The sequence below is a fragment of the Lissotriton vulgaris genome, chromosome 1_1 (assembly GCF_964263255.1).
Source record: "Lissotriton vulgaris chromosome 1_1, aLisVul1.2, whole genome shotgun sequence".
In the NCBI taxonomy this organism is placed as follows: domain Eukaryota; kingdom Metazoa; phylum Chordata; class Amphibia; order Caudata; family Salamandridae; genus Lissotriton; species Lissotriton vulgaris.
The window spans coordinates 362,394,298-362,416,560 of record NC_141685.1 but is presented as its reverse complement, the minus strand read 5'-3'; the positions used below and the strand labels follow the sequence as shown (position 1 = coordinate 362,416,560).

At 44.8% G+C, this 22,263-nt stretch overlaps 1 protein-coding gene across 2 annotated transcripts in view; it reads left to right on the top strand.

Moving 5' to 3' along the window:
• FAF1 (Fas associated factor 1) overlaps positions 1 to 22,263 on the top strand; it is a 1,861,897-nt gene that overhangs the window by 1,357,909 nt on the left and 481,725 nt on the right. For both annotated transcript variants that reach the window (XM_086952414.1, XM_086952412.1), the window contains exon 15: positions 10,154 to 10,242. In XM_086952414.1, the coding sequence (XP_086808540.1) occupies positions 10,154 to 10,242 (89 nt within the window). The remainder of the gene's footprint in view (positions 1 to 10,153; positions 10,243 to 22,263) is intronic.

Below are 22,263 nucleotides of genomic sequence, written 5' to 3'. Positions count from 1 at the left end.
GACATACATGGCAGCCTCGGTTACCCACCTGGCAGGACCCGCTACAAACATTCTTTTCATCTTCGTTCGAGTTGTCTCCTTAGCTGTCTGGCTTGCAAAGGTATTTCCCCTTCCAACATCGTCAGTAATTTCTTTGTGGGCACTGCACTTAATTATGGCCAATTTCTTAGGGAGTGTCAGAGCAATCAGTACCCTATGTATTAGAGGGCTGTGTTGTATGCGTGTCCCATACGATGTAAGAAACTCTCTCTCTGCCCAGAGCCGCCCAAAATTATGGGCGACCCCAAACGCGTACTGGCTGTCAGTATAAATATTGACAGCCAGTTCCTCGCTCAACTCACAAGCTCTAATAAGGGCCACTAACTCAGCTACGTGTGCGGGCTGATAAGGAACTCATGATATCTCAACTACCGTATGCAGTGTAGTAAGAGCATAGGCAGCTGTGGTGGTTGTATCTGGTAATTTGAGAAAGGAGCCAGCAGGATATAGTTCCCCTTGGGGTCAGATAAGGGAACATCATTCAGGTCTACCCGTCCCTTCATTTCTTCTTCCACCCGGAAAAGACAATCATGTATGTCTATTTCCGCGCTCTCAGAAGGGAGGCGTAGTAACGTGGCAGGGTTCAGAGTGGCACAATTTTTGATCGTGATATGTGGGGCAAAAAGAATTAGCTGATAATAGTCAGATGTGCACTGGTAAGGTGCTGCGTCTTGGTCCTATTCAAGAGTGTCCACAGCATGCAGTACCATGACAGTGAGGTCAGTATCAAGTACAAGCCCAGTCGATTTCCTAATAGATATGGCCACAGCCGCGACCGCGCTTAGACAGCTCGGAAGGGCTCTGGCGACTGGGTCAAGCAAAGTAGAAAAATAAGCACACAGCCGTTGCTTAACTCCAAAGGTCTGTGTTAAGACAGAAAGCTAATAACCAGCCGTATTGCGTACGTAAAACACGAACGGCTTTGGGTGCTCTGGTTTACCAAGCACAGGAGCACAGCAAAGCGCAACCTTCAACTGCTCAAAAGACTGCTGACAATCATGCGTCTAAGGCAGAGGCTCATGCACATCTTTAGTAGTTAGTGTTAATAGACACTTTATTAGTAATGAATAGTTATGGATTCCATGCCAACAGTAGGAAGTGATGCCAATGAAGGCGCGTACATCCCTTTGAGTTTTAGGGACGGACATTTTAACAATGGCTCTAATGCGATCAGGGGCAATCTCCTACCCTCCTTCTAAAGTAGGTGACTTGTCGATAATATTGAAATTTGGGAAGGGACATTTTATGTCCATGATGAGCCAAATGGAGCAACAACTTAACCATACTGTCCTTGCATCCCTGTTCAGTGTCTGAAGCGATTAGTATGTCATCCACGTACTGGAGCAATACATTACCTGAAAAAAGCGTGAGGGAATCCAATTGAGCTTTCAGAGCTTGGCCATATATACTAGGGCTCTCAGTATAGCCCTGAGGAGCGCAACAGAGTCTAAAACTTCTGCCAGCCAGCGTAAAACCAAATAAATAACGGTTATCTGGATGAATTGGTATGCTAAAGAATGCACGTTTAAATCAATAACAGAAAATAATTTGGCAGAGGAGGGAATCTTTGTGTGGAGGGCAGTAATGTCAGGGACCATCAGCAACTGAGGAACCACTATCTTGTTAACTACACGCAAATCAATCACAAAACGATAAACATCTGCATAGTCTGCGGGGCAGTCTAGGGATCAAAAAGTATTGGGAGAAGCACTTTTTAGGAAAAGGGAATGGGTTTGTATACAACAAAAACAAGAGTCCCTTTGTCTTGTTTTATAAGGAAAAAATCTCAAACGGTCATCTATTCTAAAGCTGCTATATTGGTAGGCGGTATGTTGGATATAGCATAGAGTTGAAACAAATTAACAAATTTAAATGTACACAATATAACCCTTATATATCAAAATGTTGTATATTTCTAAATGAATAAGATCAGCAGAGTACAATGAGGGCAAAAGTTGGCAAAGAAATGGATTGTATATCTTATTTTATTTATCAATCAATCTGTTATCTTTTCATTATATAAGTAAAAACATCATCATATTCATTAAAATAAAATACATAATAAAACAATTTGTGTTATAAGAAGAAAAACTGTCGATGTAGCGTTTCGGTGAAAAAGATAGTCACCATCTTTAGGACAATAGTTTCATGTTAAAAACGTTCATTATAGAAAAAACTAAACTGAACCATTAGTTCACAACATCCTTTTCCAGCTTATTTTTAATCAAAAGTCTAGGGATGCCTTTTTAAGAATAGGACAGTTACACACATTTGTTGATGTCTCCTCAACAACTCAAGACTCCATCAGATCCAGTATTATTCCTAGCAAAGCTTGCTCCCCCGCCTGAGGAATTTTGTACTGGGGAATACGGGGCAAGACAGCGTTATCCTAACCTTGATGGAAACTGGGGAGATTTGCCAGAGTCCCACATCCATATCACCCTCCGCCCACAAAGTGGGTGGCACATCTTTAAATTCAGCAGGAAGGGGCGCATCTTTGGACAGACACTGTTTGGAACTGGTCACATTTGGTCCTATTTTGTCCCATTGTCATATAGACCCCTTCTGGAGGACAGAAAATTGTTGCATGCAACTTCTTTAATAAGTCTATTTCCATTAAATTTTCACCGCAATTGGATGTTAATTCGAATTGACAGTCCATAAAAAAGGACCGATAGTCAAGTCAAGAGGTTTGGAAATGGGGCTCACAGCCGGTATGCCTGAAAAACCTACTGAAACATTATTTTGGCCAGACAGAGCTGCCCCGGGGACCAGCGAACGAGAAAAAGAGCAATTCATTGCACCTGTATCCACCAAGATTTTCTCAACCAAGCCTTGCAAATCCGCGGTGACATTAGGACAGCGCTGATCTAAGGTATCTGAACTGGTCCCTCAACCTGTCCCTGGCTGTCCTAACCATGAGACATCCCTGTCACCTCATCCAGATCATAATCATCGTGATAATACTGTCTTTCTCAAGGGTCATCAAAATAGTTCTGGTCAGAACGACCCTCCTGTGACCAATCTGCTTAGACACTAAATTGATCACTTGCTCCACGGCCCCGTCCACGAGAACCCCTTCCTTTGGGTACTACAACTTTCTCCAATAACACAGGACACTCACTGCGCCAGTGCCCCTCCTCCTTACAGTACCCACACTTATTCGGCTCCATTGGCGTAGCATTCCTACTGGTACGAGGAAGCTGCTGGGCTGGACCAGTACCATGCTATCAGCCAGTGCCTCTAGACGCCTGCTATAACAACACCTTCATCTTCAATTCCTTATTCTTCTTTTTTCTCGGCATTCTCCCTAAGCTCATACAACTGTGCCATACTTAGTATCAGAGGAGGGGAGGAGGTAGTCCAAGTACTCTCCGAAGCCTGCAACCGAGTTGCAATCTCAGGAAGCATGTTCGTAACAAATCTATTAACGAAAAGCCGGACTCTCCCTTCCACTTGACAAATCCTGTCTGCTAAAATCCAAAAACACACCCTCAAACAGAGTGAAGGAATCTGACACACTTTCATCTTTCTTCTGACGACATGCTGTTAACTGTCCCAATCTACCATTGGTGGAATGAGAGAATGCATATAAGTAATAATTCGACCAGGTAATTCTAGTATCTCAGCCTTAGGCTTCTCCCCGGGTTTCCTGTCTTTGCCCCAGTCTTTAATCTGCTCCCAGGTGCCATTTAACTCCACAACATGATCCTGTGTGTGCACCTGCCTCCAAATGTCGACAGGTACCAGCAAACCAAAACATTTCGATATTGGCAAGCGTCTTTACAGTCGAAGAAGCTGCTTCAGTCAGTTCTTTATATTATCCTGTGGGATTTTTACTAGGGTCGGGCAACTGAGTCTTAAGAGATAAAACCTCACTCCTCTTCCAAGGAGTTTAAACCCATTGTTCCTGAAATCGAGCCTCCACCTTTGATATGGTAACACTATCATGCTGATCTCGTTGCTCTGGTATTTTGTAATGATATATGGTTTGCACCTCCCTCATCGGAAACTGAGACACCTTCTTCGAACTTTTATTAAGTTGCCTACCACGGTAGGCAAACATCTTCGCAACATTACCAAACACCTGACCCGGCGCCATGTCAGCTACATAGACATGATCCTTAATATCATATATAATCTGTGGCGCTGCTTCGTTAAAACATTGTTCACAAAGCCCAATCAAATTAGCCGACATATGCTTAAGGGCATGCTGCTGGACAAAAGGCTCATAGTCTTTCATTACTTCTCACACATCCTCTACACTGCAAATTGGGTTATGAGCCCACTGGGCTCCCTGATTGGCCACTGCCTTTTTCTCCTCATCTCCCACATCTGATCGTATCAACATCTGCCCCAGTCGTTCTCTAGCAGCTGCCCAGTCCCTGTCCCCCACTCCCATATAGGTGTCCTGCTACCCAATACCGACGGGGATTGGAGGATAAGGGAAGGAGTGGTGACGAAAGGGACAGGCACTAAGGTCACCAATGGTTGGGTCGTGGGTGAGAGGGCTGGGGAGAGAAGTGACGCTGACACAATAGGAGTAGCAGGGGACCAACAGTCCTCACAGGCGCGGAAGGCGAACCCACAGATACTGCAGGAAACGCGGCAGCCAAAGCAGGGGGGTCAGTAACAGAAGAGACAGAAACTGCAGTAGCAGAAGAAACAGACAACTGAGGCTGTGGCACCGCTGGGTATATTCTCTGCGGGGCATACGGAGGCGGAGGTCGGGGGTCCAACAACTCCTCCACAAACGCATCATTGTTCTCTCGAGCCACATAAGACTTTTCACATTGCAATCAAAATCTCCTGTCTGCACACACTATTCCCTTCTCATCTTTTCTTTATCATATGCAACAGCTTTCTGAGTCACTCTCCGCATCCTTCCTTACCTAGCCTTCTTTTCTGCTTTCATTCGTCTCTATTTAGCTTCCATTTGCCACTTTCTAAGGGAATCAAACCTGGATTGTCTATTTCTCTTCGCAAACAATTTATCCTGCAGGAAACTATGCTTTTGTTCATCAAATGTGCCCGTCAACTGCCACTGCAGCTCGGCGTTGTCCCTCGTATATTTGTGCCATAACATACTAAACATAATCGGGCCTAGGCCATGCTTAACATACATGTCGAAGTTTAGAGTGCCTCTCTTCCAATCGAGCATCACTAGAACAACGACAACTTGCACAAAATAATTTACTGAAAAATGGCATCTTGAAACAAAAAGCTTTTTCTCTACCCATTCCACGCAGATATTCGCAAATTTCTTACCAACGTTGATCTACAGACCTCACCAAATCCAGATCAGAACAACATCTTCTTCACAAAGGACCCAAACAAATTCAAGCCCTCTTCCAAAGACGATCCTCAGACCGTGCCAAATACAAACCAATGTAGCATCACAGCAACAAACAAAACCAAAAAAACTCACCTGGTGCACACAGGTCAAACAAAGTTATTCTCCACTGCCGACTCTTCGGACCAAACAATCAGATCAAAGAGTTTCACCTTTCAGGACCCCAGTCGGGATGACCACTGGGCAAGGCACCGACTGATCAGACAGGCAGGGCTATCAGTCAGGCATCCCTGATCCGCTCATCCAACCAGACGTGGCCCCGTTCTCCTCACCCGTCCGTGGGTAAAGAAGGGTCACTCACCCGATGGGGTCCCTGTTAGGGCGCACACTGCAGGAAGTGACCTGATTAGGACTACCTGGGTCACTTGCGACCACCTCTCAGCCTTCCACACAAATGAAAAGTCAGTCCGACATTAGAGAATAAAAACCAAGTTATTTTATTAGTATTCACTTGAGCGGAGTCCAGTCTGACAAACCTCCTTAGACATCTGCTGAGGAACTGATCCGTCCACACAGTAACACAAAATATGCATTTCCAACACCTCTAAAACCCCGCCCAAACTGGAATTTTCCAGCCTATGCAATAACGAACAAAGGGAATAGAAAGACCAGCTACGATCTTGGACACGGGTACATGTTATCTTGGGTTCAAGGTTACTTTGCCTGTGCTCGTCTCTCTAGGGTGGGAGCAGGGCTTACTCAAGAGGAAAGGTATTGAGGACAGAACAATCTATTCAGTAAAGCATTGGAACTCAAAGTTGGATAACTCTAGAGAGAAACAATTGAAGTTGCTTTTCTATTGAGGCAAACATTACGAGGCAAGAGCATATTATAATGATCATGGCACAAAATGGCGGCTGAATACAAAATGGTTCCGCAAATGCTAACATAACTCGCATAATGCTAGAAGGAGTTGTCTAGATGCATTCTCAGTCCAACATCTAGGATGCTGATTTTTTGCTTCTGTCCTTTCCCATATCTGTCTTCTTTTTCTGACTGTCAGTTTATGCCCTTACATTGCACTAATCCAGCTACTGCCTCATACTTCAGAGGTGAGCATTCAAAAAATGTTTAAGACCTATGCTTCTTTTGTGGAAAACATTATTTCATGAATTCAGATACTATGGCACAAGCTTTGTTTAGAAGATTGGAAGTTCTGCATTTTTTTGAGGACCTTTACTTCTTCTTTATCCAATACCTATCCGTCCAGATTGTTAGATATTTCTGAAGAATTGGTAAATTAGTTTAAAAAGATCTACTTTCGGGGGGAGGAGCCAAGATGGCGACCTGAACGGACGTTCTGATTCCCGGCTCCGCGAGCCTGTACATCCAGCACCGACATCCTGCCTTCTATCCTGACTTTTAACCGCAGCGGAGCGATGCTGAGATCGTGCTGAATCTATCCGTGCTCATCCGAGGTCCCTGCGTGCCGTATTGGGAGAGTTATCGTCGTGCTGACTGGACGACCGCCACAGCCCTGGCTCTGGGACCCGTTTAGCTCCTCTCCGCCAACAGACCCTGGACCGGCAACAGTCTGCTGAACCCGAGGTGCCCCGATGCGATCATCCAGGCCGCAGTCACAGGGGGAGTCTGGCGAACATAGTATTCCCGAGTGCCTTGCTCCGTGTGAACGACTCGTCGCACAGACGTGTACCCGCTGTGGACGACTCCCCTGGGTGGCACTGTGACTACTCTAAGCCGCTCCATCTTGTGGGTCGCCCCTGTGTCTGCCTTTGCCTAGTGACGGAGCGGCAACGACATCCCCCGTGCGGCGCTCTAAGGCCGTGTGCTGTGCCTGCAACGGCGACCAGGATTGCGGTCACTCGATACCGCGCTCGCCGCCTTCTCCGTGCAGACGTCCCGAGGAGGAAGAAATGGCGGCTGCCTTCCCCGAGATGGCGAGAACTGTCTCGCATTGCAATTATGCCACTCTGCCCGATGGCGAGCTGGGGGCTGCACTCAGTGAATCATCCCCTACTGTGGAATTAGAGTGCCTGCAACCGGAGCCAACGTACAGGACCATTCTGTCTGCACTTGCCGAGCTCCGCCGTGACTGGCGTTCCCTCTTCGGTGAGCTGAGTGAGCAACTCGACGGTGTCCTTCTCTCGGGTCGGGGGAGACCGGCCAACTCTCAGCACTATACTAGTTTGCCTCTGTCTGTCTCTGCGGGGGACACCAAGATGCGGAGCGAGTGTGGGGAGGTGTTGACTTTCCCTATTTGCTGTGATGGTTGTGAACGGCCGTCTAACAGCTTCAGTGGCGCTACATTGTTTCCCCTTTTGCCGGGGTCTGAGACTTTGTCTACGCAGAGGTTAGTGTTTCCAACTTTGCCTTTGATGACATCGGTCCCCTTTGAGCCGGCAGCCTCACAAGCATTCTTCTCCAGACAATGGCTTGTATATTGTCTCCTGTGTTTGGGGATGACTATCCTGTGTGTCTGCGGCTCGGCAGGTGACTGGAGGCGCCCATTTTGTCTCTGCCTCCCTTCTCTTCATCGGTGGTGGCCATTTTGTCCTCCGGCTTTGTTTGGGTCGGACCTCCCCCGGAGGCCATGTTTGAAGAGACGGTCGCGATCTGGCCAGGGCTGAGGGAGTCTTTATCAGTGCTCGTTATAGACTGACTGGCGGAGACTCGACTCGGATTGTTTCTACGGTATATTCATTGGAACTGTATGTGCCTGACATGCCAACTTGCCTGAGCCGTACTGGTTCTCTCTCCTCTTGCTGAACTGCCTAAATTTGCTCTGACTTTATCTACTTGGCTAGCGAAGACCTGAACTGGGACGCTTTCCTGAAACTTTTGTATGAGCTGTTTGCAATGGTCTTTTTTCATTTCAGGTTGCCATTGATGTGTCCGGTCTTTGATCCTTCTTCACAGGGTGGATGTTTTTTGTGGGCTGGGGGTCCGGGGGTAAATGTTGCTGCTGGTGGTCTCGTAATTTTTTTGTCTGATCGGCTGGCGGGGACCCGGATTGAAACGCTGTTTCGGTATACTTGTGGGCTCTATTTGTGCTATCCCTTCCCACTTGCGGTTACAACTGATGTGCTCTTCTTGGTCTTGTGGATGGGGTGGAGGCTTTGTGCGGGCAGTGGAGTCCGGTACTCAATGATTATGGCCCTCCTCCGGGGTTAGGTGTTTCATGGGAGTCTTAGATTAGGTTACTCTTTTCTTGCTCCCTATATCTTAGGTGTTATGATATTATTCTCTTTTTTCTTCTCTCACTTTCTTCTTCTATATTTCGGGTTTATTGGGCGACAGACACACTGCTGGGGGGGGGGGGGGGGAGGGGGGGTAGGCCATAACCTCTGCATGCGTGTAGGGTGGGGGTTGGGGGATGGGGTTTTTAGTTCTCTTTTCTGTTTCTATAGTGCCTTGTTTTTCTTCTTTATTTTATTTCTTCTTTTCTTTTCAATCTTGGGTCCGTGTCGATGTTGCTGGTGGGCGGGTGGCGGTAGACAAATGTTAGGATGTTGACTCTGATCCCTTGTTGCACACTTTATGGGCCGCCATGCCGCCTGGGGGGATTTGACATTTGGGTTGCTAGGCTATGTGTGACCCTGTCGCTACTGTTATATCACGCCTACATGGACCCTGCTTTCTTAGTTTATAATTTCTATTTTCAATTAAAATGGAACAGTTGGACTTTAATAGCTGCTACAGAAAACTTTTAAAATTAACCTTCAATGCTCCTGAGGCGCGGTAGCACGTGATTTACAGTGTAACTGCTGAATGCTTGCTTATTGATGTTGATGTGCTATTGCGTCGCCGTATTGCATGCACTGGTGCTTAAACAGTATTCGTGGCCGGCCTGAGGGTTGTGGGCCCGTATTTGTACTTTTATGATTGCACAAATAAAGGTTTTCAAAAATTTTTAAAAAAAGATCTACTTTCTACGCCCTGGAAGAAAAAATCACTTTCTTCATGTAACATTGTTTTTGACCAATAGTCAGGTATGCTCGTCTGACACTTAAGGAGATGTACGCAAGGCATCGTTTCTGCACGAGGGTGCAATTATATTTGATGATTAATTATGCAACCCCTGCAGTTGTAAGTGGCTCCCTCTGGAGCTGTGACAATATGTTGTACAGTTATGTGGTTCGAGCTGAGAGCAGGTGTGTTTTAAAAATAAAGATAGACACTGATCCATCGAAATCAGGGATACTGTTGCTATTACATGACAGATTTATGTTTATTCAGATCTGCAGAAACAGTAAAAAGACATACTGTAAGATTGTTACATGACAGCATCTCATCTTTGAGAACTCTGCAGCTAATTTCCCCAAAATATATTTTATTCATTGTTTTATTAATTTTTTAAAAATGTGCTAAAGGGATTTATTCCACACATAAAAGTTCTCATTTATAAGGATTCTTATTGTGCTAAGTATTGTTTTTTATTGGTGTTTGAATGATCATAGTACACGCAAGATAGAGGAAGAAACATTTACTGATGCAATATTAACTGCACTCTTATGCAGTAATTAAATTGTTGCCTGTATACAGTCGAAACGCTTTTCATTAAAATTGTACATAAAATAAAATCTCTTACATAGATGTGATTGTCTTTTCAACGCACGTCTCTAAACTCATAAGGGTTCATCATCTCAAACTCTGAAAATAGTCTAATTAGATATTCAAATCTAATCTGCACCTTTTCTTTGAAGTAGATTTATTAATTCATCTCTGATTAATTCTAGACGGACTTTCCATATTTAATATGTTTTGTAATAAGAAGTTTGGTACTATTTCGTATGTTGCTAGGTAACACGACAGTGGACGAACTAATGATGAGGCAAATGGCTGCAATGGAGATATTCACTTCACAACAGCAGGAGGACATAAAAGATGAGGTAAGAGGGCATTTGGTCATTAGGTAAATTTTGTACGTTTTGCTCTCACACCATGGTACATTTGTTGTAGTGTTTTTATCACTCAAGCTTTCGTAGAATATGAAAGGTGAACATGATTGTCTCATGTTTTTAGGTATATTATTGAGGATGCAGGAGGTATGATAGTTGTGTGTTTTTTTATAAAATATATTTGAGTTTGAGTTTTCAAACAATTTAAGGTAGGCACATCTGTATTCGCCTGGGACACAATCAATAAAGCATAATGTGAAAATGCCTAACCTATGCAGACGTATTTATTGGCTTTTGAACTGACATTTAGAATATTAACCAGATCATAGGCACGCCAATAAAGGTCTGTTGGTTATGGATGCTTGCATGCTTAAATCTGTCAGATAAGGCATCACACAAGGTGAACAAAACTGTGTAAAACATTAACGTGGGCCAACAGGTAGTAGTGTATGGTCAGCTGAGTTAATGGGGGCGGGAAGGGCAGATCGAGTTGTGTATTGAAACTGAATGTGTGTATTCATGTGTTGAGGCAGTTCACAGGCGGAATACAACCCCAGTGCACCCCCCACCCTCATATCCAGGAAAGTCGGAGAGGTCAGCCAAGCTATCTGTCCACGAGACATGCATTCATGGTGGGTGTTCGTCATCCCTTGGTTGAGTATGAAAGGCAATGAGCAGTGCCTCCCACTCCTTTGAGAGAATATGTTTTCTCAATCCCTTTTCCTCCTCTTGGCTGAGTGCACAATTGTCTGCTTCTGCCCAGACCTTCACTGATTGATACCACATAGATACCTATGATGGAGCACTCGCCTTCCAGTTCTGAGTCACCATGAGTCTTGCTTGCAACAATGCAAGGTCTGTGAAGAGGGAGAGACGCTTGTTCTTAGGAGCATGCCGGAAAAGCCTCAACGGGCATGACTTTCAACTATGACGTGTGTTGCTTCTGGTGATGTGACCCTTCAGTATTGTGAAAGGGCAGGCAGGACTTTAACATGTAGAGAATGTCAACACTAAGCAAATGGGCGTTTGGGCAGCAGGAGTTTGTGTCGGAAGTACTTATTTATTTTGGAGGAGTTTGGTAAGCCCAATGTAGGATGAAGAATTGGATGAGCCTGAAACTGTCATTTCTGGACACCTTAGTGGGATGCGATAATATGTTGCAGTCTTTGTCAGTGATGGCCCCCACATGGTCTGCCTCCCAGTTTGACCTCAGACCAGTCATAGGCACCCAGATGTGTTCTGCAAGGTTGCTGGTCAACCATCTAATGCGGTGTAAGCCATGACCCATGACATTAAGATACTGAAGGACCTTGTGGTGAGATGGCTAGTACGCGTCTGAGCCCCAGTCCAAGCTTAGCACTCATGTCAAAGCAGTGTAAGTTAAATATTGTCCTGTGGGAATGTTCTGTTGTTTAGTGATCCTCTTCGGAAGGGTGGAAAACGCCATCTTGAAAAAGGTCACAATGGTCGTGAGACCAGCAGCTCCGCACTGCTGCAAGATCGGAGTGTCCTTCAATAGGCTAAAGAGACAGATGGGAAATGCGTTGGATGGTTTGGGCTGTAAGATGTAATGCCCATTTGAAGCTTGCATGAGCCACCCATAGTAGGTGTGAGAGGCGCTGTCTTGTACCACATCGAGGAGAGAAAGTTAGTTGGAGTGACTGCACTTTCAATGGAACCATTAGCTTGGCAGAGTCTGCTAAGTAAACCTGGGAAAGCCAGCTGCAGATCCACTGCAACTGAGAGGCCAGAAAGTAATGCTCAAAGTTCAGAGCCCCTACTCCTCCCTGTTCTATTGGGCACCACATCTTGGCCTACGCCACTCGGCTGCAGCCACTGCTACACATTAAATTCCCCAGCAGCTCATGCAGTTTGCGAAAGAATGACCCAGGGAGGAGTATGGGTAGGTTGGAAAAATAGTTTAAGAGTTTAGGAAGCCTGATCATTTTCGAAAGAGTCACCCTTTTAATGACAGATAAAAGAAGCATTCTCCAGAAGGCCACCAGCTGAATGCTGTTACTGCTCTAGTGGCTTTGCTGTCTAGTAAATCTGTTTCCTCATGGAACATACAAATCCCAAGTAGCAAAACATAACGTACTGCCATTAGAGAGGGACCACCCACAATCAACATCGGGCTCAGGCGTAGTAGGCAAGAATCGGAATACACAGGAGTTAACCTGCAGCCCACATACTCAGCGGTAAGCGCGTGTTGCCTGTGTGTAAGTTCACATGGTTCGATTTGATGTCCCTAAGATAAAGCAAGATTTTGTCTGCGTAACGAAAGACTGCATGCAATCCGTCAGATAGGAAGATGCCCCAGGTCTCACCCCTGGATGCAAGCAAATGGCAATAGGCAATAGACCCAATCGCAAAAGGCTAAGAAATTGGGGGAAGAGCGAGCAGCCCTGTCTAGGGGCGGGGTGGGTGTCCAGTGGATCAGAAATAAGGTGCCGAGTTCTGACCCTCGCCGAGAAGCTTGCATAGAGCAAACCAATGATACGTAACAGGCAATTATCAACACCTCAAACAGATCTGCATAGTCTAGGGAGTCAAATGCCTTGCCAAAATGTAACATAAGGCTTTCTACTTGGTGGTAGAGTCTGGGTGCGAATTCCATGATCCGGTAAAGTCTACAAATATTTTCCATGTTCCTTCTCCCGCAACAAAGCCATTCTGATCTGAGTTGGTCAGACGAGGGAGAATGGGCAGCAGCCAGTTGGCTATGTTGTAATCGGTATTCAGGATTGCAAGAGGTCTATAGGCGGAAAGATCGATTATGTCCTTACCCGGGTTAGGAATAGACACAAAGATAGCCTCCTTAAATTCAGGAGGAAGCATGTCCTCAGCGAGGGCTGTCTTGTAAAGGTGCTCTTGCTTTGGGTAAGCAGGCCAGAATACGCCTGGTAGAACTCCAAAGGCAAGCAGTAAGGGATAGGCATCTTGCCCCATTGCTAATGAGTGTAAGGCCACTTGTATTTTCTCTAGAATGATAGGGGCATCTAGCTCCAGAAGCTGATCTTTAGAAATACATGGCACTGCGATGTCATCCAACAGAGCCACAAAGAACTTTTCGGCAAGGCATGTAACGTACAATAGTGGTGAATGAAACCAGCATGGATTTCATTAAGGGTGTGTACTGAGACATTGGGGGCAGATCAAATGAAGGTAATAGGGACTTTTTGCATTAGCTTGTCTAAGTAGCAAGGCCAACAGTTTGTCTCAATCAGAATCAACTTTTGTCGCATGTGTTGTATAGTTTATGCTTTGCTGTCTTTCAAGTAATTAATCATGCTGTGCATAAGCAATAGTAAGGGCCTCCATGCTGGCCAAGGAAGCAATGGTTTCATTCTCTAGTCGGAACAAGGAGTGCTCAGTGCCCAACGCCTCCCGCACGCACTTCAGTGTTGATAAAGTGTCTGCGTATCACACCTTTAAAGGCCTCCCAGTCCACTGCACTGTTATAGTCTGTCACGGTCTCATGTAGTAGGGAACAAAAGGGGGCATCCTCTATTAGAGAAGGCTGTATACCCCACGTCTGAATTTGGAGGGATGTGTTGATACCCAACCATATGGGGATTGTGGTCTGAATCAGACCCAGATTGTGCATATGTGAAAAAGAGGTGCATATGGATGCTGAGAATAGAATGCGGTCAAGCCTAATGTGAAGGTAGCGAGGAGGAGAATTAAAATAGTAAATCTTTACTTGCAGGTTACACTGGCACCCGATGTCTAGTAGGTCCCAGTGTTGCAGCCAGCTCATAAAGTGCTTTTTGTTGTGTGCTGTTGGAGCCTGTGGTAAGGGAAGGAATGATCTATCTAGAGGTATGTCCATAATGCAGCTGAAGTTCCCTTCAATATCCAGGGGTTGTCAGTCCACTGCACTAGGTGACTAGAAAGTGTTGTTGGGAAAATGTTTGCTCCATGTTGGGGGCATAGGTTTAGGTCGGAACTATGGAGGCATGTCTAAGCAGTCACGTATCAGAACGTATCTGCCCTCTGTGTCAATGATAATGAAGTTTGGCTGAAATGGAGTCCCAGCCTGCACCCAAATACTAATGCTCCCTCCATCCCACTTACCGAAACTTAGGCCCCCCATATCACAGCAATAACTGTGTGAGTCCATTTTGTGGTATAAAACTAAAGTGCTTGCTTGGGGAGAGTTAACATGAGAAAGCATATAGTGTTACCATTTGCGAGCTAATTTACTAAACATCATCCACCGTCTGGGGGATGGACAGCGTCTGGTCATCCATCTCCAAGTCCAACGTGTGAGGAGTGGCAAAGTTAACATCGCTGGAGGATTCTTCCGGGATCTCTTGTACAGAGGTTTGATGATGAAAAGCAGTTGCAGCGGCTATCGTTCTCCTGTCGTCTGCTGCTTGGTGCGTGCTTGCCCCAGTAGGGCGTCGTCGAGAGAATCTGTGGTGGTGACTCCTCAGAACTTGCTTCCAACCCCCAGATACCTCCCAAATACACGTTTTCCTGCTCCCAGGTGAATGTTGCTCAAACCAGTGCCATCCATGCCTTTGCAGGACTTCAAAAACAAAAACGAGTTGTATGGGCGTCGTTGATTTTCAGAGTAGCTGGAAACACCAATGAGAACTGTGGTCCCATTATACTGAATTCCTACTTAAGCCCTAGGAACAAGAAATGTGCTCAACCACTATCATACGTTTTTGAAATAGCATGATACTGTGGTTGTCAGCTTCCAGCGGAGAGACCTTTTGGGCTTCTGGAAGTGTCTTTTCTCAATCCTTAAAATTGAGAATATTGGCAACCATTGGGAGAGAGCGCTGAGCCAGGAGAAGGTTGTTTTTTCAGGGCTCTGTGTACCCCTCTGTTGGGGAAAAAAAGGAGTTAGTATGAGACCTGAGGCATGACATTTTTCATCCAGTTTTTGAGGTACGTAACAGTGTCTATGCGATTTATGTATTTGATAGGAAACATTTCCATAAAAAAGATCTTGCTCGGAATTGGAAGCGGTCAGAAGGGCATTTTAGGTTAAACTGTGTGTGTGCCAGGACCTGCTGCTTACAAGTACTCTTATGCCCGTTGGCAAAAGTTAATGGCATCTGTAGACTCTCCCTATTTAAGAATGAGATGGAGTGTTTAGTAACACATCAGTAACATAGGTCAACACTAGGCAAACATGTTGTTTACAGAACATGAGGATATGTCTACTCTAGTAGTTTAGATTTATTGTTCACGTTGTACAGAATTCATCTTGCAGAAAAGGAAGTAGGAAGAGGGTACAGAGGAAAGTTAAACATGTTTAAACTCGATCATGAGAGTTGGAGCTAGTCTCAAATAATTATATACATTTTTTCAAGTGCCCAGAGTATTGAAGGAATGACTTTTCATTTTATTTTCCTTGCTGTTGGGATCTCATGTTCTAGAAGTGTCATGCAGATTTTGCTGTGACAAAGTTTGTTTCTGCAAGGTACTTTGTGAATAGCATTGTATAGTAAGCAAGCAGAGGGACTTGAACATCTTCCCTGTTTAGAGTGAAAGTCAGTGCAGAAGGTATGGGTGTACTAAACAGGGATAAAGCATGAAGGATACTCCTAGGGCAAATATGTTGTCGCAAACCACATATAGCAGGACGCAGCTCTACGTGCATAAAAAAGGGTTCCTCTGTGGAATGGTAGGTGTTTATTGGAAGGATTTGATCCTGTACAGGGCGCTGAGTTTGAATCAGACTGACTAATATGGATGGGCTCTACTGTGGGTCAGACCTGAAGATTAAATGATGGTGAACTCCTGCAGAAACAAGATGGACTTCAAACCCGTTTTAGGTCTCGCCGACACCCCAAATGCAACCTGAATACCCATAGAAGTGCATTAGGACCCAGTTAATCAACAGGGAGGGATGAGGAATTTGTGTGTCCGTTTCTTTCCCCAAGATAATGTATACTTTAATCAACAAGAAAATGGACACTTGTAACACTGCTTGACCTTTGGTTCAGTGTAAATAAGGAAACCCTCAAAGAAATCAATGTTAGATGGAGTTGCGGTATATATGTTTCATCCGCCCCACATTGAAATTCCGACAGTTATCATAGGGTTATTCCTATTTGTGTGAACTGCTTGCCTCATCCAGAGGCACCTCCAGTCTCGAGTGCAGTGTCCAGAGACAAAAAGGATTTCCCACAGAGAAGGGAGAAAAATAAGGGAGATAAAGAGTTCTTTAAAAAATTGGAAAAATACCTTATAGTTTTATTTCAGGGCAAGTTTCCATTGGTTAAAATGGTTGGTATACTATGTAAAGGCCAAGTTACTGGGCCATATAGTATTGCAAGAAAGAGGTTGTCGACATGTTTCAGCTCCTTGGGCCAAACGGTCTCTGGAGCTTTCGTCAGGACTTACAAACAGAAAGTAGACATATAGTTCACACATAAGGTTCTACTCGCACTACTTGTGCGGTAATCCATTTCTCATAATGTTTTTATGGAAAATATGCTCTTCACAATCTAGAAGAAATGTAGAATTAGGCATATTGGCTAATTATTGCAAACATTAAATTTTAAGTTTTCTGTGGGGGAGGGGGTGAGGGTAGGTTCGAGATCACAGGTAATCAATTATAATTACACTGGACTTGCTGGAAGGAAAGTGAGGGGGGGCTACAGATACACCCTGATATTATATGATAGGGCTAGAAGGTAATTGCCATATATTATCACATTTCGTATGTACACATTGTGTGTTTTCAACAACAGGAAGTCGCTAAAATGCACCACGGTATGGTAGGCTGTGCATATGGTGAGGACATATACATCGGTATGCGTACAATGCTATGTAGTTTGAAAATTTGTATGGTCGAGTGATCTCATGTCACACTGTACAGTCAATATATAATATGCGCTATATATTACTGGCAGGTGGATCCATATAAGTAACAGCCTGTTACACGGCTGTTCCTATTAGGGTGGTGGTGCCAACACTAACGCATATGATGGTGGAACATTTGCACTCAGGGGTGCGTTTATGCAAAATGCCCAACAAAGTATGGTAAAAAACTTGCTTAAAGGAAGTGGGACAAACATTTTATGCTTTAACGGTGCTCGGGCTTCCAGAGTTGCTCAACATTCATGACCACGTCGTAATTGCAAATTACGTACTAGCGACTGGGGTAACTAGGAAGGGGAACAATTGTGCATTAATAAGATTAGCCTTAGACATATACGATTGTAATCACGCACATTCAGCTCTTACCTCCTGTGTAAGAGTACTCCACTTTCAACGGGGGACCGCTACTTAAAAGCGCAGAGCTGGATTTAGAGAAGAAAAGTTTATAAGTATGGAAAAGCGGCAATTCTGCGTCTTACCGGTAACACTGTTCGGAGTTTTCATGCCGCCATTACCCGCGCGGAGGCTACGTTATAGCCTTGTGCTGACTCTGCCCCCGGTGTGCGGAAGTCGCATTACTGTTTTCTTTTCAGCGGGTTGGATCTTACTGATTCAAAGGGGCAGTGAGATGTTTTTAGCAAAGACGTCAGTGTAAGGGTGATCTAGTTTGAAATGCGGAAAAAGGTTGGCTGCATATATTACTCAGAAAAACGGTGATTCATATGCACACTGTGTAATTACGAACCTATCTCCTCATTTTGGGTGCATTAACGACTGAGATGATATTCGGTGAGCATGTTATCGCATTCTGTCAGTTCATTTTGCGAAGTGATGCCATGAAATGTTATCATTCAGACCGTACTAAAATGTACGTAGACGGTCTACCCATCTTTGCTCCTTTTCATATAGTATTTTCTCCACATTACCAGATTTGTTTGTCAACATCTCGATGACTGTCCACTGCATATCTTCATGGGAGTGATTCATTTCCAGGAAATGGGAGCACAGTTTTGTAGTGTTCTTTTTTAGCCTGATGTTGCTTTTGTGCTCACCTATCCTGAGTTTAATTTTGCGGCAGGTCATCCCAATGTATTTCATTTGACAAGGGCACTGGATCATGTAAATAACATGGGACGAGTTACAGTTAGTGAATTGCTTTTGTGTCCAGACGAAATTGTCCATTAGTTGTAGAGTTTTTGTGGCTGTCGTTGTTTTACAAGCAACACAAGTACCGCATGGGAAATGTCCTGACAATGGGGTCATAGTAGCGCTGTTAGTTACAGGAATCCAAGTATTTTGCCGAGGGCGGGTATGTACAAGAGTGTCCTTTAGGTTTTTTGTCCTTCTGTTGGCGAACCTGGGTTTTGGCCAATTGAATTGGCCAGTGTTCACTATATGCCAGTTTTTGTTGATCAGTTTTTGGATGGCATAGGTAGCTGGATTGAAGGTTGTCACACAGGTAGTCAAATCTTTTAATTGACCCTTTTAATAAACTCTACAACTAATGGACAATTTCGTCTGGACACAAAAGCAATTCACTAACTGTAACTCGTCCCATGTTATTTACATGATCCAGTGCCCTTGTCAAATGAAATACATTGGGATGACCTGCCGCAAAATTAAACTCAGGATAGGTGAGCACAAAAGCAACATCAGGCTAAAAAAGAACACTACAAAACTGTGCTCCCATTTCCTGGAAATGAATCACTTCCATGAAGATATGCAGTGGACAGTCATCGAGATGTTGACAAACAAATCTGGTAATGTGGAGAAAATACTATATGAAAAGGAGCAAAGATGGGTAGACCGTCTACGTACATTTGAGTACGGTCTGAATGATAACATTTCATGGCATCACTTCGCAAAATGAACTGACAGAATACGATAACATGCTCACCGAATATCATCTCAGTCGTTAATGCACCCAAAATGAGGAGATAGGTTCGTAATTACACAGTGTGCATATGAATCACCGTTTTTCTGAGTAATATATGCAGCCAACCTTTTTCTGCATTTCAAACTAGATCACCCTTACACTGACGTCTTTGCTAAAAACATCTCACTGCCCCTTTAAATCAGTAAGATCCAACCCGCTGAAAAGGAAACAGTAATGCGACTTCGCACACCGGGGGCAGAGTCAGCACAAGGCTATAACGTAGCCTCCGCGCGGGTAATGGCGGCATGAAAACTCCGAACAGTGTTACCGGTAAGATGCAGAATTGCCGCTTTTCCATACTTATAGACTTTTCTTCTCTAAATCCAGCTCTGCGCTTTCAAGTAGCGGTCCCCCGTTGAAAGTGGAGTAAGAGCTGAATGTGCGTGATTACAATCGTATATGTCTAAGGCTAATCTTATTAATGCACAATTGTTCCCCTTCCTAGTTACCCCAGTCGCTAGTACGTAATTTGCAATTACGACGTGGTCATGAATGTTTTTATTTTTATTTTATAATTACATTTATTAAGCGCGCAGCTACCCAAAGGTTTCCCGGCGCTGGGGCAAACTGAACGGTGAGAGGAGGGAGGAAGATGAGATCATAATATTAGTTGTTAAAGAGCCAAGTTTTTATTCCCTTACGGAATTTCAGAAAGCACAATTCAGTGCGCAGAGATTGAGGAAGAGAATTCCGTAAGGAAGGGGCCAACAAGGAAAACGAACGTCCTCCCATCTTGGCTTTGTTGGTGCGTGGAATCTTAAATTTATTCTGCGTCGAGGACCTGAGCGTGCGAGGAGGGATATATTGCTGCACCAGAGCAGAGAGATAACGAGGGGCTCTACCAGTCATGATTTTATGCATGTAGCAGAGTGCTTTGAAGTTGACTCTACTTTCAATCCGCAACCAGTGCAGATTCCGCATATGGTGAGCGACCGAGGATCTGGCCGGAAGGTGACAGATCAGGCGGACAGCCATATTCTGTACCACCTGGTACTTCTTGATTACCTCTTTAGCGGCACCTAGGAGCAAGATGTTTCCATAGTCCAGGCGTGAGATGACAAGAGCCTGGACTACGGTCCTCAAGGTGTCCGCAGGCAGCATCCAGGTGACCTTTCTCAGCCACCTGATGATGGTAGTACAGGTGGCTGAGACTTTCACAGCGTGTTGTTTGAAAGTGAGTTGGTTGTCGAAGATCACACCAAGATTTCGGGCCGACACCGATGAAATGGGTAGAGGACCCATCTCCGGAGGCCAATGGTGTGGGCCCCAGAGAGAGGTGTCTGGGCCAAACAGGAGCAGCTCAGTTTTGTCCCCGTTTAGTTTTAGTTTGTGCTTCAACATCCAGTCCGATATATGTTTCAGCCCAACTTGGAGAGAGGAAGAGGGGAGGTTTTTATTAGTGGAAAGGGAGTAGATGACTTGAGTGTCATCAGCGTAGGAATAAATTGTGAGGCCAGCCTGCTCCGCCAGGAAAGCAAGAGGCCTCACGTACAGGTTAAAGAAAAGGGGACTAAGGATAGACCCCTGGGGAACACCGTGTGAGGAAGGGAGAATAGATTAAACCGATGTGGAAGAAAAAACTTGATACGTGCGGTCAGAAAGAAAATTAGCAATCCAGGCCAGGGCGGTGCCACCGACACCGACTGCCTCCAGGGTGGACAGTAAGATGGAGTGGGAGACGGTGTCAAAAGCGGCACTCAAGTCAAGCAGGATGAGTGCCACCGTCTCACCATTATCCACTTGGCGCCTGATGGTTTCTGATACGCCAAGGAGAGTTGTTTCCGTGGAGAAGCCAGCCCTGAACCCGGATTGAGAACCATGAAGAAAATTGGTGGATTCAACAAAAGAGTTAAGCAAAGAATTAACATGTTTTTCCAGAATCTTGGAAAAGCAAGAAAGCAAAGAAATAGGGCGAAAATTGGAAGGATTATTGGGGTCTGCATTGGCCTTTTTTAGTAGAGGTACCACCATTGCGTGCTTCCATTCATTTGGAACAATCGCTTCTGTTAGGGAAGCGTTCAGGACATCCAAAATAATGTGGAGTAGGGCTGGGTCAAGGGAGCTCAGAACTTGAGGGGGCAAAGGGTCAAGGGGGGAGCCAGATTTGATGTCCTGGAGATACTTTTTTAGAAGCGCGGGGGAGATAGGATCCCAAGCGTGAAGTGCAGTGGTGGTGAGCAAAGAGCAAGGAGTAATAACCGAGGGAGAGTTACAAGGGTCTTGGGCAGCGTAAGTTGAAGGGGCAGAAGTAGAATTAAAGATGGCATAGATTTTCTCAATTTTATCACGAAAAAAATTAGCCAGAGAGTTACACTGGGCTGTGTCTAGACAGGGATCCTTAGGGACAGAGGAAGCACCTGAAAGCTCCTTGACTATTTTGAAGAGGGCTTTGGGTCTATTATGAGCTGTAAGTATGGTGCTGTTGGCAAAGTTAGCTCTAGCGGTGTCACATGCCGCATGGTAGGTTCTGAGAGCGGACTTGTATTTTGCTTTGTGCTCAGGGTTATAATTTGAGCGCCAAATCCGTTCCAATTTTTTGCAGTTGGATTTATCAAGGCGAAGGGAGTCGTTAAACCAGGGTGCCGGGGGGTGATGAACTTGAGATTTGTTTTTTTGGATAGGGAGGCAGGAATCCAAAGCAGTGGTTAACCATGATTTAACAGCAGGTAGCTCTTTGATAGTCATCTTAGAAACCAAAGGTTTGGAATTGGCAAGGAGAGAATTAAATTTATTTAGATCCAGACGTTTCCAGTTCCTGCTAGCTTTGTGAGGAGGGTCTGGCCTAAAGGAAGCAGCTTCATACGTTTTAATCGAAAAATTAACAACAAAATGATCTGACCAGAGAACGGGGGTAGAGAATTGATATGAGATGCCAGTTAAGTTGGAAATAATGGGATCTAAAAGATTACCGGCCTTATGAGTAGGGTCGGAATTAAGAAGGTGTAAGTCTAAGGCTTCAAGATCCTGTATAAGGCGTTTAGCAGTGGCACAAGAGACAGAATTAAAATGGATATTTAAATCCCCAACAATAGTGAAGTTGGTAGATTGTGCTAAAAAAGGGGCAATAAGTTCAGGAAATGACGCAGCCCAGCAACTAGCTGAGCCAGGCGGGCGGTAAAACAGGGAGCCGGATAGGGTAAACTGAGGAGAGAGAGTTAACTTAAATAAACCTGCTTCACAGTTTGGAAAGTCAAGGTCTTCCCATTTACAAGAGAATTCTCTCTTGAAGA